Source organism: Acipenser ruthenus, chromosome 33 (genome assembly GCF_902713425.1).
Source record: "Acipenser ruthenus chromosome 33, fAciRut3.2 maternal haplotype, whole genome shotgun sequence".
Taxonomy (NCBI): Eukaryota; Metazoa; Chordata; class Actinopteri; order Acipenseriformes; family Acipenseridae; genus Acipenser; species Acipenser ruthenus.
The window spans coordinates 8,999,116-9,014,233 of record NC_081221.1 but is presented as its reverse complement, the minus strand read 5'-3'; the positions used below and the strand labels follow the sequence as shown (position 1 = coordinate 9,014,233).

The 15,118-nt window shown below is 38.0% G+C and overlaps 1 protein-coding gene across 2 annotated transcripts in view; it reads left to right on the top strand.

Moving 5' to 3' along the window:
* Positions 1-2,171: 2,171 nt before the first annotated feature.
* myo1d (myosin 1D) overlaps positions 2,172-15,118 on the top strand; it is a 180,584-nt gene continuing 167,637 nt past the window's right edge. The window contains exons 1-2 of one of the 2 annotated variants that reach the window (XM_034055719.3): positions 2,172-2,276; positions 2,694-2,802. In XM_034055719.3, the coding sequence (XP_033911610.3) occupies positions 2,708-2,802 (95 nt within the window). In that variant the 5' untranslated portion in view covers positions 2,172-2,276; positions 2,694-2,707. Of the gene's footprint in view, positions 2,277-2,689; positions 2,803-15,118 lie in introns of both variants that reach the window. The other variant, XM_059006770.1, reaches the window with a different exon arrangement.

Here is a 15,118-nt window from a genome sequence, read left to right as displayed (position 1 = left end):
CACCCCTGGACCTTGGCTCCCCCACTTTTAGAAAGGCTCTGGCACTGTTGGGTTCCAGTCCTTGTTCATAGCTGTCCCCTTAGGTAAAATGTGTAGGGATCCTGTGCCTTTGGCAGAAAAAAATCTCCAGATATGGACTATTTCTGGATGCTTCGTCATTGGGATGGTACACTCTGGCTTGTATCTTTCTCCTTTGCGTCTTCAGACTCTTAATCCACCTCGGTTTCCAAAACAGCTGAAGGGGGACTTGTCTCCCTGCGGCTGTGCTTTAACTGGATGAGTCACTCAGGGACCCCATATTTTTCAATTTTTGTGACTTTTTCATTAAGTATATGAAAACTACAAAGCAGTATGTGATTTAATATGTTAACATAACATTATTCAGCAGGTTTCATTCCACTTTATGAAGCAACGTTTGATAATTATAGGATGATGCTAAACTCTTTGCCAAAGCTGTTGGTGGCAGTAAAACCACTAGAGGGCAATAAAGACTTGTCAATGAAACTGAACTCAGCATGGCTCAATAGGACTAAAAGGTGTCTGTCTTGTCAGGTGAGCATGACAGGAGGAGGTCCTGTGAACAAGGTGCTTGTCCTGGATCTCAGTGGACTGGCCAGTATAAATAACATTAATAAGTAATGAATAAATGGGCCCACTTCAACATGTATGCAACGTCATCTATTGTTTTACATGTGTTCTCCTAATCCACCCCCTTTATACACACTGACATTTCTAACCAATGTTGTAAAGAGGCTGAGAAGGTAAAGAAACACACAACTAAAAGAAAATCAATGACAACATTTTGATTAGAAGTCTTTTTCAATTTCTTCAATTTTGAAATCCCACCTCAGCCACTGACTCATTGTGTGACCCTGAGCAAGTCACTTAACCTCCTTGTGCTCCGTCTTTTGGGTGAGACGTAGTTGTAAGTGACTCTGCAGCTGATACATAGTTCACACACCCTAGTCTCTATAAAGGCGTCTGCTAAATAAACAAATAATAATAATAATAATAATAATAATAATAATAATAATAATAATAATAATAATAATAATAATAATATGTAGTTTAAATGTTTTTCATTTAATTTATTACATTTCTTTTAGTATTTCTAAATGTAGCACTATTGAGTGTTTAATAGTATGGATGAGACGCACAACTGAACTGGTGGTTCAAAACACTGTGTATGTTTAATGAAAATATAAACAAACAAAACATGGCAAACCAATCAAGGCCCCACTTGCCATTATTCCAGCCACATTCTCCCATAGAGGGAAATGGGGCAACCACATCCCTGCCAAACCAAACCATAGAAACAACATTTACATTGATGTGGAGCATCTTCACCCAGCCACAAACCATTCTAGAGAAAGAGAGTCACAAAGGGAAGGAGGTGCTAACAGTGTAAGAAGAGTCCACAGTAAGGATTAAATAACGTGAAGGAGGATAAATTGGTTGGGCTCTGCTTCCTGGAACCTTTGCCCTCTGGTTTGTTTCTCAGCAGTGTTTGATTACCACGGTAATGGTTCCAGGGTTAAGTTGCAGTGTTTCTTTACCAATAGCATGACAATGCTGCATAACATTAGCCTGACTTCATCTCATACATGTGTACTAATATTATGACTGACTCTGGGGTCATCACCTTATACTACCTACATATGTATAAATATGCATGTTGACTCCTCTTGATTCTATATGCAACCTGAGATCAACATAGCTGAAAAGTCAGTGTCATTTCTCTAAGAACAGGGATCACAGACATATGGCCAAACAAAATGCCCTGTCATTAGGAGGAGTGCCCCCCTTGCACCACAGGTTAGGCATCTGGTCTAAAATAACAAACTTCATGGATATGGGGTTTCTTGAGCTTCCTATGGATGACACATTCTTAGAGTGTAATCTTGCTGTGCCATGCCATAGTATATCATAGTAGCTTCCAAATAATATTCCTCAGGGTAAAAACGATTTCCAAAAAGATAAATCGATACTGAAACACAAATATTTTGGCAAACAAGTACCTTATTTATTTATTTATTTGTTTGTTTGTTTGTTTGTTTGTTTGTTTGTTTGTTTTATCATATTGACATTTCTGGAATATCTAAAACATAATAAACAAAAACGTTTTGGCGGGATTGTATTCAATAGTAGCTTTTACTCTGTGAAATACGACACTACAAACTCCTCCCAGAATGCAGGTGAGGTGGGGCGCTGACTGACCGGAGTAGAGTGTTCTTCTCTGGCGAAGGAAGTATCGCTCCTTGGGAAAAGACAGCTTGGTTAGTACGGGAATGAAGAGTTGCTAGGACTCGGTTTTGTGCGTCTGTGTTACAGGGAGTGCTTGCTTAAAATCTTCGTTTTAGAGTAACTTGCTGTATAGTGACACAGAGAGCGTTTCTGGCACACGTAGAATGGCTCTTTCGTACTACGTTGGAGTCTGTATCTGACTTTTCTTGACTTTTTGTGGACATTCTCATATGCTCGCTTTCACTAACTGCACTGTTTACACTCGGAACTGGCTGCAAATTACATAACATAATTGTTATTATTATTTTTATTTTTTAAAATTTTTAATTAGATTTTTTTTACTGGCTATTATTGAGCTACCGGTACTGTGATTATTATTATTATTATTTTTTTTACTGCATTTTTGCCCTTCGTGATTTTTGTTGTATTGCTTTGCATATCTGAGCAAGAAGTAGACGGTACGATGGCAGAACACGAGAGTTTGGAGTTTGGGAAGGCCGATTTTGTGCTGCTGGACACGGTCTCCACACCGGAATTCATGGCCAACCTCAAACTCAGGTAGGCGGGTCTCCGGACCTTCAAGTTTCAACAGTCCCATGTGTCACATACTGAATGTCAACTGCACGCAGTTGCTGATATTTTTAATTGTATGAACTCACATTAAAGTGTCGTTATTTAAACAATATGTCCTGTATTAATTCAGTATACTGCTGCTGTTTTCCCAGTAGAAATTTTAACTGTCCAGAACGCAGGTTGAACATAAAGTAACGCGTCACGTTTAAAATTCCCTTTATGTAAAAAGTCAGTCATTGATGTGTACACAAGTAAATGCATTATATTGCTCTAAAACCGTGCTGCGTTTTTAAATTCAATTGTTGGGTATCGAGTAAGAAAAAGGTAAATGTACCGAGTTAAACGTTTCAGCCATTGTTTGCAGCAGTGATATAGGGGAGATTCTAAAAACAAAATCCAGGTTGTTGCTGGAGTAAACTAAATAAAGTGTAACAATGCATGATGCTTCAAATGGGATACTGGTAGTCTCGGTCTGTGTCATTTTCAAATTTTTGGCTAGATAAGAAATACATTTATTTAACCAGGATACACATGTAATGGGGTGTACATGCCATTTTGGGGAATGTCTTGGGGAGAACTATTCCATCAGAAACTCGTATTACTGGAAGTTATTAGCTGTCAGAAAAAAAGTTAAAAATCACATTTAGTGAGTGATTGGTGACCATCATTGTATTTTTATTATTGAGTTTTAGTTTTCTATCCAGCTGTATGTCGTACTTGCATGTTCTTAAACCCTATACCTAAAACATAGCTAAAGCAAAGCTAAGCTTGAGCCTCCTCCTCCAGGTATTCCTCTCCAGGACAGTTGGAGACATCCTTACCTGATTGAAATCATGCACACACTTATTTATGATTCAAGCACACACAACTTAACCTGCACTCAGTGTGCTCAAGTGAAGGTGACCGTCCTCGACGGGACCACAAAGACAGGCCTTACAGTTGCACATGTACACCAGCCCCCTTCTGTTAGAAATAATTCTATTGACCTTTTATTATCAACCACAAGGGATGGGAAACCCTGGCAACAGGGATTTAGCAGTGGACATTGTTCCAGTCTGGAAAACTGCTTCATTGTGATGAAACTTGGTATTAATCATTGATTTAAATCATTTTTCATTTACTACCTATTTTATATAGTTTATCAAGAAAAAGACATGAAAAGTATGTTTTAAAAACCTTTTATTAACACAAACATCTTCAACTCTTACTGTCTACAAACTAAAACTCTTGGGGCTGTATTCTGATCACAATGAAGGGCAACTGAATAACCACCAAGTGAGCTGTTTAACATCACCCTCATGAGTGGAATAAACACAGCACTCCCTGTACGTGTATTCTGTTTATATAACAAGTACAATTTATGAAAAATAAAGTGTGAAAGCTCCTTAAATAAAGAGCTTTATTAGTGAACTACTTTCCTCCCTGCATCTTACTGAAAGCATATTCCAACACTTGATGTATAATATGTGTTTGTATAATGCGTGTTGTAATGATTTATCATGCTACAGTTAGATTTAAAATACTTTAAACCTGAATGGATTAAAAGATCCTTTAAAAAAAAAAATCTCAGTGCCCCAAAATGCAGGCAAGTCATTCCAGGTAAAGTGGACCAAAATCTGTCCAGGTATGTCCCCTCTGTGGTTGAAGATACATTGACCTTTGACGTGTTTTCTTCGGGTTGGATTACCTAGACAAATAAAGCTTGTTTCCGCTGCTTAGCACTGAAAAAACATGTGGTAAGCCATGAGGCAAGAGGTTGAGGACCCTGCCCTGTTCCACTGAGCTGGAATTACCCCAGTGTTTTATCCAGAGTCCACTGCTTAACGCACTCAGTCTTTACAATACAGTGAAAACCTGAAGTGATTTGTGATCTTTCATTTTCATTCAATGAAGCGATGAGTCTGTTAAGCATTTTAAATACATATAAAGCTTGTATAAACATCAAAACATTGTTGCTTTGAGTTTTTCCTTGTTCATAGCTTATCCTTTTGTTCAGGTATCATTAAGGTACATGTGTACTGTTTTCATGTAGTGGTTTTGTTCACGAAGCTCCATTGAAAGATTGATGTAAATATCTTGCACACAGTGCAGTTCAGAAGAGTGACTAGGTTTCTGTTGATTCAATAGCAGTGTATTTTGTATTGAATAACACAGAGAGCTTAAATATTGTATATATGTAAGTAAATCTGTATTTGAGTATGAAATTGGGTTATCACTGCTGTAAAATTGACTATACATTGTCTTAGGGTTTTATTTGTATATGCATGTTTGTGGTTTATTAACAACCTAATACTTTTGCATGTTTTTAGTTCCAATGAAGTTTTAGACACCAAATTATTCGCAGTAAGATTACCCAAATAATAATAATTTATCATGAACAGTGCTCAATAATTAGATTTGCTAATTATCTAAAAAAATAATCTTTTTTTTTTTTTTTTTTAAATTACGTGATTGTTGGTCCTGGCTAGATCTATACACAACGGATTGTTTCACCATTATGTGTTATTGCTGTTTTGAAGCACATAGATTTTTTGTGTGTTCTGTAGATTGAATTAGGAAGTTTAAAATAAGATGCTGTTGCAGTTTATTTTCTAGATTCTGAAAGAATAACGGTGAGTTAGTGACAAATCTGTACTGAGCTCTACTCGAAATGAGATTGACTCAGTGATCTGTGAGTGCTCTGTTCTTCTGGTGTTCGTGGCACTACTAGTCTTAATTTGGCAGTGTTGTGTAGCTTGTGGTTGTTCATCATAGATCAGGATGTCAAAGGTTAGGTGGGATGGTAGTACTGTATCTTCTTCCACACATTCAGTAACTAGCATTGGCAAGCTGAATTGTTTCCTGTGGTTACACCTTTTATTAGTGCTGGGATGAACACAGGATTTTCATGTTTGGATATTCGCTCATTATTTAAATATTCATTTGGATATTCGTTAGTTTTCAAAAAGTAATATAAGCCATTATATTGGTCAGAACGCAGGTAGAGACAGCATAGGGGCAGGGGGCCGTGGCCTCTGTGTGTGTGCCTTTATTTTACAGCAAGATGTTACAATATGTAACGCGTTAAAGTAAAAAAATATCCCAGGAGTAAAGAGTCCGTTGTGTAGGCCTTCCTTTACCCCAGTGATTTAACTACAAAACATAGGATGCCAAATAGCAGTTCAAGTGAAATGTTTTGTTTATTCCTGAAATAAATAGTTGTGGCAAAGTGGCTGCTGATTAGAAACAGGTGCAGAGGTGATACAGTGCAGAAATAATCACACAGAAGGAAACTGTAATCCGTTTTGGAAAAGGGGTTCTTTTTATTTGTAAACTCCTGGTCTGGCGACCAAACAATAAACCTCCAGCAATACACACCAATGTGTAAAGCACGGAAGGAAACGATAATAAATGGTTTGCAGACCAAATAATAATGCACGTTGTCCGCCCCACAATAATACAGTACACGGTCACCAGTCCGGGTGCGTGCAGTAGTGCTCGTGGATGCGTGATAACAATTTAACAGTGACTGTGGTGCAGTGTTGTTCTGGGTAGTGCTGGCCCAAGGCGACAGCTCTGGAGACGCACCCACAATTCATGGAGGTCTGCACCCCCGAGCAGACTGAAAGCCACCAGGGAGATGGAAGAGAGTTGAAACAGCTGGGTTCAGATAGGTGGAAGCAGGGAAAAAAATAAACTTTGTCAAACACAACCACCAAAAACCCAAACATCCAACAAATTTGAGCCACTTCAACATTTAGATGACCAAAACCAACATCAAGAGAATGAAAGGAACAACATTCAGGACCCTATAAACAGTGCTGGCCAGGCAGCAAAAAGAAGGGAGGTCATGATTGTTGGGGACTCCATATTGAGAAACATAGCAAGTTCAGTTTGCAGTTTGTAACCCCTTACTACAACAGTGTGCTGCCTTCCAGGAGCCTCTGTCAAGCACATCACTGAGAAAGTGGACAGGCTCCTAGAACGAACAGGAGACGACCCGGTAGTAGTCGTCCACATCGGTACAAACAACATTGGAAGAGACAGGCCAAGATCCCTGCAAAACAAATTCAGAGAGCTAGGAAGGAAATTAAAAACTGTGGTATTTTCTGGGATACTGCCGGCACCTTGCAAAGGACCATATGGACAGCTGGAAATACAAAATCAAAATGCATGGCTGAAATCGTGGTGCACACAGGAAGGCTTTATCTTTCTTGAACATTGGAGCACATTCTACAACAAGGACTATCTATATAGGTGGGATGGACTGCACAGAAAGGGAACCAGTCTACTCTGAGAAAGGATCCTTGAGGAGGTCCAGAAGCATTTAAACTAGAAAGGAAAGGGGGGAGAAAACAAAAAAAACAGAAGGGAGACCACATCAAAACAAGGGCAACAACTCAGGTAAGACCACTATTAAATGTATTTATCTTAATGCTAGAAGTCTCAGACACAAAATGTTAGAACTTGAAGCTACTGCACTAACAAGTAACTACGATGTGATAGGTGTTACAGAAACTTGGTTGTCTGAGAGTGATGGAGACGAATATAATATTAGTGGGTACAAACTGTATAGGAAAGACAGGCAGGACAGAAAAGGCGGAGGGGTAGCGCTATACATAAGAAATAGTCTTGAAGCCCAGGTGTTAAATCTGGACAAAGAAAACAACACTGAATCAATATGGGTCAGAATAATGGACAAAAATTCAAAGGGCATAATAATAGGAGCATGCAATAGACTGCCAAATTCAGATGCCAAGCAAAATAATCTGTTATACAATGACATTAGAAATGTATGTAGAAAAGGAGAAGCCATACTAATGGGGGATTTCAACTTCCCCCATATAAAATGGGAGAACCCGGTAGGGAGCACGACGGACGAAATTGAAATGGTGGAAATGACAAATGACTGCTTCCTAACACAATTTGTCAAGGCACCGACTAGAGGGGAGGCATGCCTTGATTTAGTCTTTTCAAATAACAAAGACAGAATAACTAAAACAGAGGTCAGAGAGCCATTGGCAAACTCAGACCACAACATTGTCTCATTTGAAGTGTTTTTTAAAACCCCAAAAGTAATGACTAAAGCTAAGGTTTACAATTTTAGAAAAGCAAACCATGAAGGTATGAAACAGAGACTAATAGAAGTAGATTGGAGTAAAATAGAGAAAACATCCACAGAAAAAGGATGGCTGTTTTTTAAAAATGTAGCACTAGAGGCACAAAACAATTACATCCCAAAGTAGACAAATCTAAATCTAAAACAAAATGGCCAAAATGGTTTAATAGATCAATTTAAAAAAATATTCAGCGAAAAAAAGCACTTTACAGAGCGTTTAAAAGGGTCCAAAAACAAAGCACATAGAAAGAGTACTTGGAACTGCAAACACAAGTCAAAAAGGAAGTTAGAAAGGCCAAGAGAGAGATATAAATCAATATTGCTAAGGGGGCTAAAAGCAATTCCAAAATGTTTTTCCAATATTATAACAGCAAGAGAACATTCAAAGAGGAGGTTAAATGTCTAAGAGACACAAATGGCAAAATCATAGACGAAGAAAAAAAAATAGCAAATATATTAAATGATTACTTTTCACAGGTTTTTACAAAGGAGGACACGGACAGCATGCCCCACATGTCTAGCTGTTCCTATCCAGTTTTAAATAACTTTAGCATAACAGAGGCAGAAGTGTTAAAGGGACTAGGAGCTCTTACAATAAACAAATCCCCTGGGCCGGATGAGATCCTCCCAATAGTACTCAAAGAAATGAAAGAAGTTATTTACAAACCGCTAACCCAGATCATGCAGCAGTCTCTTGACACGGGTTGTACCGACAGACTGGAAAATAGCAAACGTAATACCGATCCACAAAAAGGGAGACAAAACCGAACCAGAAACTTCAGACCAATAAGCCTGACTTCTGTTATATGTAAACTTATGGAAACTATAATAAGGTCTGAAATGGAAAATTACCTATATGGTAACAATATCCTGGGAGACAGTCAGCATGGTTTTAGGAAAGGGAGATCGTGCAACATCGACGATGGATAATTGAAAAGCATACAACATGGTTTATTTAGATTTCCAGAAAGCTTTTGACAAAGTCCTGCATAAAAGATTCATTCTCAAACTGAAATCAGTAGGGATTCAAGGAAATGCATGCACATGGATTAGGGAGTGGTTAACATGTAGAAAACAGAAAGTACTGGTTAGAGAAGAAACCTCAAAATGGAGCGAGGTAACCAGTGGAGTACCACAGGGATCAGTATAAGGTCCTCTGCTATTCCTAATCTACATTAATGATTTAGATTCTGGTATAGTAAGCAAGCTTGTTAAATTTGCAGACGACGATTTGCAGAAGATTAGATAAAGGGGCATTCAGAACAGAAAATAGGAGGCACTTTTTTACAGAGAGAATTGTGAGGCTCTGGAACCAACCCCCCAGTAATGTAGTTGGAAGCTGACACCCTGGGATCCTTCAAGAAGCTGCTTGATGAGATTCTGGGATCAATAAGCTACCAAACGAGCAAGATGGGCTGAATAGCCTCCTCTTATTTGTAAACTTTCTTATGTTCTTATGTTCCTGCAACAGAGTCTCGCCTTCTTCCAGACTGACCGACTTCCCGGCTCGGGGAAAGAACTGTCAGGCCAGCCCGTCCAAAGACTTCCCCTTTCGCTGCTTAGCTCCCTCACAGGTCGGGTGGGAGATTCACAATAGTACATAAAGTTGACACCACATTTTATTTATTTTTTAAACTTTTTTTTATTCCTTGCCATTGCCGTTTCTTCACAGTAAACAGTGGCCAGACACGTTTTCATAAAGTAATAACGTGAGGTTTACTTGTGCCTTTTTGTAGCTGAACAAGCAAACAAAAACTGAAATGTACCTTTAAACACTTTAAATAAAACAAATGTCGAAATGGTGTTGTAAAATGAAGGGGGAAAAAACTCACTGTTTTAGTTCTCGTTTATTACATTCCACATAACAGAAAATCTCAACAAATATTATGTAATATATACAATCTATATAAAAATCACTGGGCAACTTTTCCAGCAAATACTTTCCAACTGCCTTTTTTCTGTCCCATGAGATTCTGACTTGCTCTAAAACAGCACAACACTTTTTGACCCAGATGGCCTTCCGTAGAGATCACTATGCGTACTAGAGATCAATATGCGTGCACATGCATAATCTGGTTTGTTTACTTTTTGCTGTGTCAAACTTTTGAATAGAGGCTCAAGAACTATTGTGTTGCTCCTGTGGCTTTTTTTTTTTTTTAATGATTTAATAGAGTGCTGGGACAAATATCCAAATTTTCTAACAAATATTTTTATTTTACATGTATTCGGATACGAAAATCAGATGTTTGTATGAGCTACAAATGCCAAAAATACCTTGCACTTACTTACCGTCTCACCAGAATTTGTGCCACAGTTTCAAAAAATGGCAAATGAAAAAGAGCTCCATGTGAGATGTGAGATTAATATAGTGCGTTGCTAAGTATGTGAACTTGCCTCACGCACTGAATGCATGCCTGCCACAGGGCTCCCGTGTCCTAAACCCTGCCAAGTAGACCGGGTGCAGTAACCACACACCGGCCATGAATCTTGCAGACATTAAAGGTTTGCTGACATAAGGGGGTTTAACAGTAGAGTTTGGAGCAAAATACAGGAGAAGGGTCCAAAATATGGGAGACTCCTGGTGAATACAGGAGAGTTGACAGGTCTGAAATGTTGTGTAGTGAATTTTATATAGACTGTAATGTATATTTGGTAGCATTACCCAAAACTCTTTAATTTGCTACTAGTTTTTTTTTCTATGCAGTAGCATTTTTCTGATACCTTGCACTGCTGTATGTGACCGACCCTGAGTGAACACGTACAAAATGATTGGTATTAGATTTGTTTTAAACATGTACATATTAGTATCTGTATACATTGCTAATAGATCTTCACGATATAGATGACTGAGGTTTGTACCACCCCGTATGTCTATGTCCATATTAGCTACTCATTTGAAGCTTGTATCGAGACACACATGTTACACGAATCGTGTTGTAAAGTATCGCGATGCATCGATATACAATGAATCGTCTCACCCCTGGTAGGCAGGTGTTTATTTTTTGAAATTTATTTTTATATAACGACTTTGTTATGTGGAATGTAATAAACGAGAACCAAGACGGTGAGTTTTTTTCCCTTCACTTTACAACGCCATTTCTACGTTTGTTTTATTTGAAGTGTACATTTCAGTTTTTGTTTGCTTGTTCAGCTACAAAAAGGCACAAGTGAACCTCATGTTATTACTTTATGAAAACGTGTCAATGGCGACTGTTTACTGTGAAGAAATGGCAAGGAATGAAAAAAAGGAAAAAATAAGTAAAAATGCGTTGTCAACTTTATGTGCTGTTTATTTTGGGAATAAACAAAACAACGTTTCAATTGAACTACTATTTGGCACCTTTGTTTTGTAGTTAATTCACTGGGGTAAAGTAACACCTACACAACTTTATTCTTTACTCCTGGGATATTTTTCTATTTTTATGTGTTGCATATTGTAAGGTGTTGCTGTAAAATAAAGGTGAAAACGAACATCTGATATTCGTATCTAAATACATGCCAAAAAATATTTGTTTGATATTTGTCCCAGTACTACCTTTTATTTGGTTTGCAAATCTTGAGGGAAGAAAACATATATTTTTCATCACTTCCCATTTGGCAAGAAGAGAGAATGATTTTCCAGGAAAATAATGCATTTTTCTTCTTTTTTTTCAGTTAAGTTACATTACTTTTGTTCTCTACCAAAAACAACTTCATTTCCACTTTGCTAGTGAAACCAGATCAATCATGGGGTTTCCATGCGGGTCAATTTACACGTGAAATGGCGATGCGCGTGCACGTTTGGGAGAATTACTCGGGTAAATCAGGTTTGTGGCTGAAAAAAGGGATAGGGTAAATCTCATTTACTCGTGTAAATGATGAAACACATGGGAAAACCACGGCCAGTTTCACATGGAAACCCGCATTTCACGTGTAAATGTTAATGAGCGTGTTTATCCTTAACTATAAATATTGCAAGGGATCAGGTCAGTTGTTACTGTGGATTCCAAGACGGCAGAAAGAAGTGTCTGATGGGTGATTTTATGGTTAGCAGTGGTGTAGTTAACCTTAATGCTAATGCGGGCGGCCTTTTTTTATTATTGTTTTTTGCTGTGTCTGGTCTGTCATGTTGTATATATCTTGTGGGTTTACAGTTCTGTATAAAACTACTTACCACAAACTGCGTTATGCATTTGTTATAGTATTAAAGCAGCTGTTTGAGAATACCCTTGCTCTAAAAACTACGCTAAAGTTAAACACGAAGAGCAAGTGAGCTGCTTAACTGAATTAATTCCCGTCCTTTTTTTGATCCCAGCTATGTCCAAAGACAACGCGTGTTTGCCCTCCACGTTAATAAATATAGTTTGTGAACTGGATGTCATAAGCCAGCTCGATCGCCCAAAACAGCGCAACAACATCCAAGTTGTTGATGCCCTCTCAGAACTGACCAAATAAAATTGCAAATGAACGTATTGATTGTGTTTTATTTGTTTGCATCATTAATATTTAACACAGCAGTAAATCCAACACAACTTAAAAGAAAGGAGAGCATCTCTGACAGCACGAGCCTCCTCAAATCTGTCCAATTGAAACTGGCAGCTGAGGTAACCTTCATAGTTGCCAAGTCCGCTTATAATACATTTCTATTGTCGCGGGTTGTAATTTGCATAAACGCCCATACTCTAACATGGGTTGCGCTTGTTGTGAGGCAGTGCCACTTTTTTTCTCGTGAGACTGTAACCTCTCACACCCACGCCAATGACTCAACATCACATTTTCCATTTAATTTATATCAAAATCATTTAAAATGTGCCACAGGTGATTGCTGTGGTAGGTCCTGGTGTGTGCTCCTTGTGTTTGATCACTACATTGCAATATCTTCGTAAGCTAAGTATCTTCCTAGTAGGTATCTGTAATGCAGATGTACTATACAATCACTAGACTTGTTGTCCAGGATACTTTCTATGTTTAAAGTTTTACAGATCTTTTGAAAGCTGCTACAGTACTGTACTATCACCCTCTGAAGGGAGCTCTCCCTGTATTAATCCCCAGCAGTGGTTTCAGTTAGCTGAGCTGGTGGTTTGTTTGTTTAGTTTGTTGTGCTAAGGGTGTAACCTAAAGTTTCCTGGAATGTGTACTGAGTAGGACTTCACTGTCAAGACAAAGAAAGACAGACAGTCTCTCCTTCTCTTTTTGGCTCGCATGTCAAGCAAAACACTACACAAGGATGAATACTGTCTGGATGTTTGTCCACTGTTAACAAAGCGTAATTTCTTGTGGGTAAAAATTATAAAATGTTCTGGGATATAATTTGTGGTAATTTTAGGAATATATACCCTGAGGATAGACCTTTGTAAACCAGTTGGCTTGTCTCTACAGATACATTACATTAAAAATATGTTTATTTTTTACATTTTTCAGAAGCCTATGTTCTTATTCTCCAGTGAGGATGCAGTTTGGGTACAAAGAGCTTCATCATCTTGTCTATTGGTGTCACACGTAGTTTCCCCTGTTGAACTCTTGTGTGAATGTACACGTTCTTCTATTCTTAAAATTACCAGCTGGAAATGGTGACAGTTGCTGAATTTTGAAATACAAAATACAGTTATTTCTGCTAGACCAGAGACTGAGATGCTGGTAGTAATCCTGTGGGCTGGTGATTATAGAGTGAAACGCACGGTTACAGTTGTTCCAAAACTTTTTATGGCAGGTCCAGCGTGGTGTATGCATATTGAACAAACCTTCCTTTTGTGCAAATGATCATTGTAATTGTACATGGTTACATATTAGCAATTAAATATATCTGTTGTAATTATATTCAGAATTCAGGCCCAGATTTTATTAGTTGATATGCTGTATCCCAGATCATGTGTTGAGTAGCGGATTCGCGGTTTGGTGGGTGTAGGAGAGTTTCATTAATTTGGGGGATATTTCAGGGCCCATATGGGATTTGCTCACATTCTGATAATCTTTTAAACTAAACGCAACTTCTTGGAAAACTTGGGCAGATGTCCAAGATGTGAGTGTGAGCTTTTATAGAAAATGATCCATCAACTGAGAGAAGAAACGGTTTCCCAGTAGTACTGCTCAAGCCAGCACTGTGCATGCAAAACAACTGTAGCTACTGTCTGCTTCTGTGCTGAACAATCGGACAAACGGTTTACATGTAAACAAAACAACCAAGTTACATGGATTTAATTGTATAAATATGTTATATCTGTACAAGTGACCAAATTACAAATTCAAAGTTAAACAAGACAAACCTAGCCACCCATTTCCCAGCTGTTTGAAACTTGAAGGGGTGCGTTGATATTTGAATATGGCAGTGAGTTAGCCAATGCAATGGAGGTAAGGATAAGCTTGAAATATCTGCCTTAGCAGGACTTTAAACTCAATCCTAGTGTAAATTCAGGAAACAAACATATCAACAGCAGGACAATGCTGGCCTTGTGAGAAAGTTAATGAGAACTAATAAAATGTTTTAAAGCTTTGGTTATTGCACTTTTATTGTATTAGGTAGGCGGTGAATGGCATTGTTGATTTACATTAGATATAAAAGTATGCATGTATGCCAGGGGACGGGTATGTATGCAAACACTCCTATAATCTGAATTTGAAATGTATTTGCTTACGATTGTAAGTCGCCCTGGATAAGGGCGTCTGCTAAGAAATAAATAATAATAATAATAATATAATCTGCAGCCCTGTCTCCTTTTCTTTCTCTCTTGCACACAAGATATTTGGTCAGTGGTGAATTAGGGTTGATGTGTTGATGATGGGGCCCTGTAGAACAAGACTGTATTCAGGTGGGACGGAATTACAGGGTTGGGATCAAAGGTTACCCTTCCTTTTCCTGTTTGCATAATGTTTTATAAGAATCAGGCTCTATATGAACTCTGGGCTTCAAATGAAAAGTTTTGAAAAACTTTTTAGAAATTAAATCACTCAAAATGTCCATCTAAATTTTGTTTCTTGCATTTCAGAGTGTGTTGTTCCCTTTAGAAAGTACGCTGAATCTGGCCTAATATACAGAAAGTCTGCTACTCTTCATTTTGGGTATTGCTGCAATCCTCCTCCTGATTGTTTTCCACATGGTTCTTATTTGTAGTGCTTCATCTGGTAATTATGAAACTGAATGGTTAAGCAAGTGTAATTAACTTTAAAAGGAAATGTATACAATTCAGTTAAGTCTAGTGATGTTTTGGTATGAAGTGTTTTCAGCGA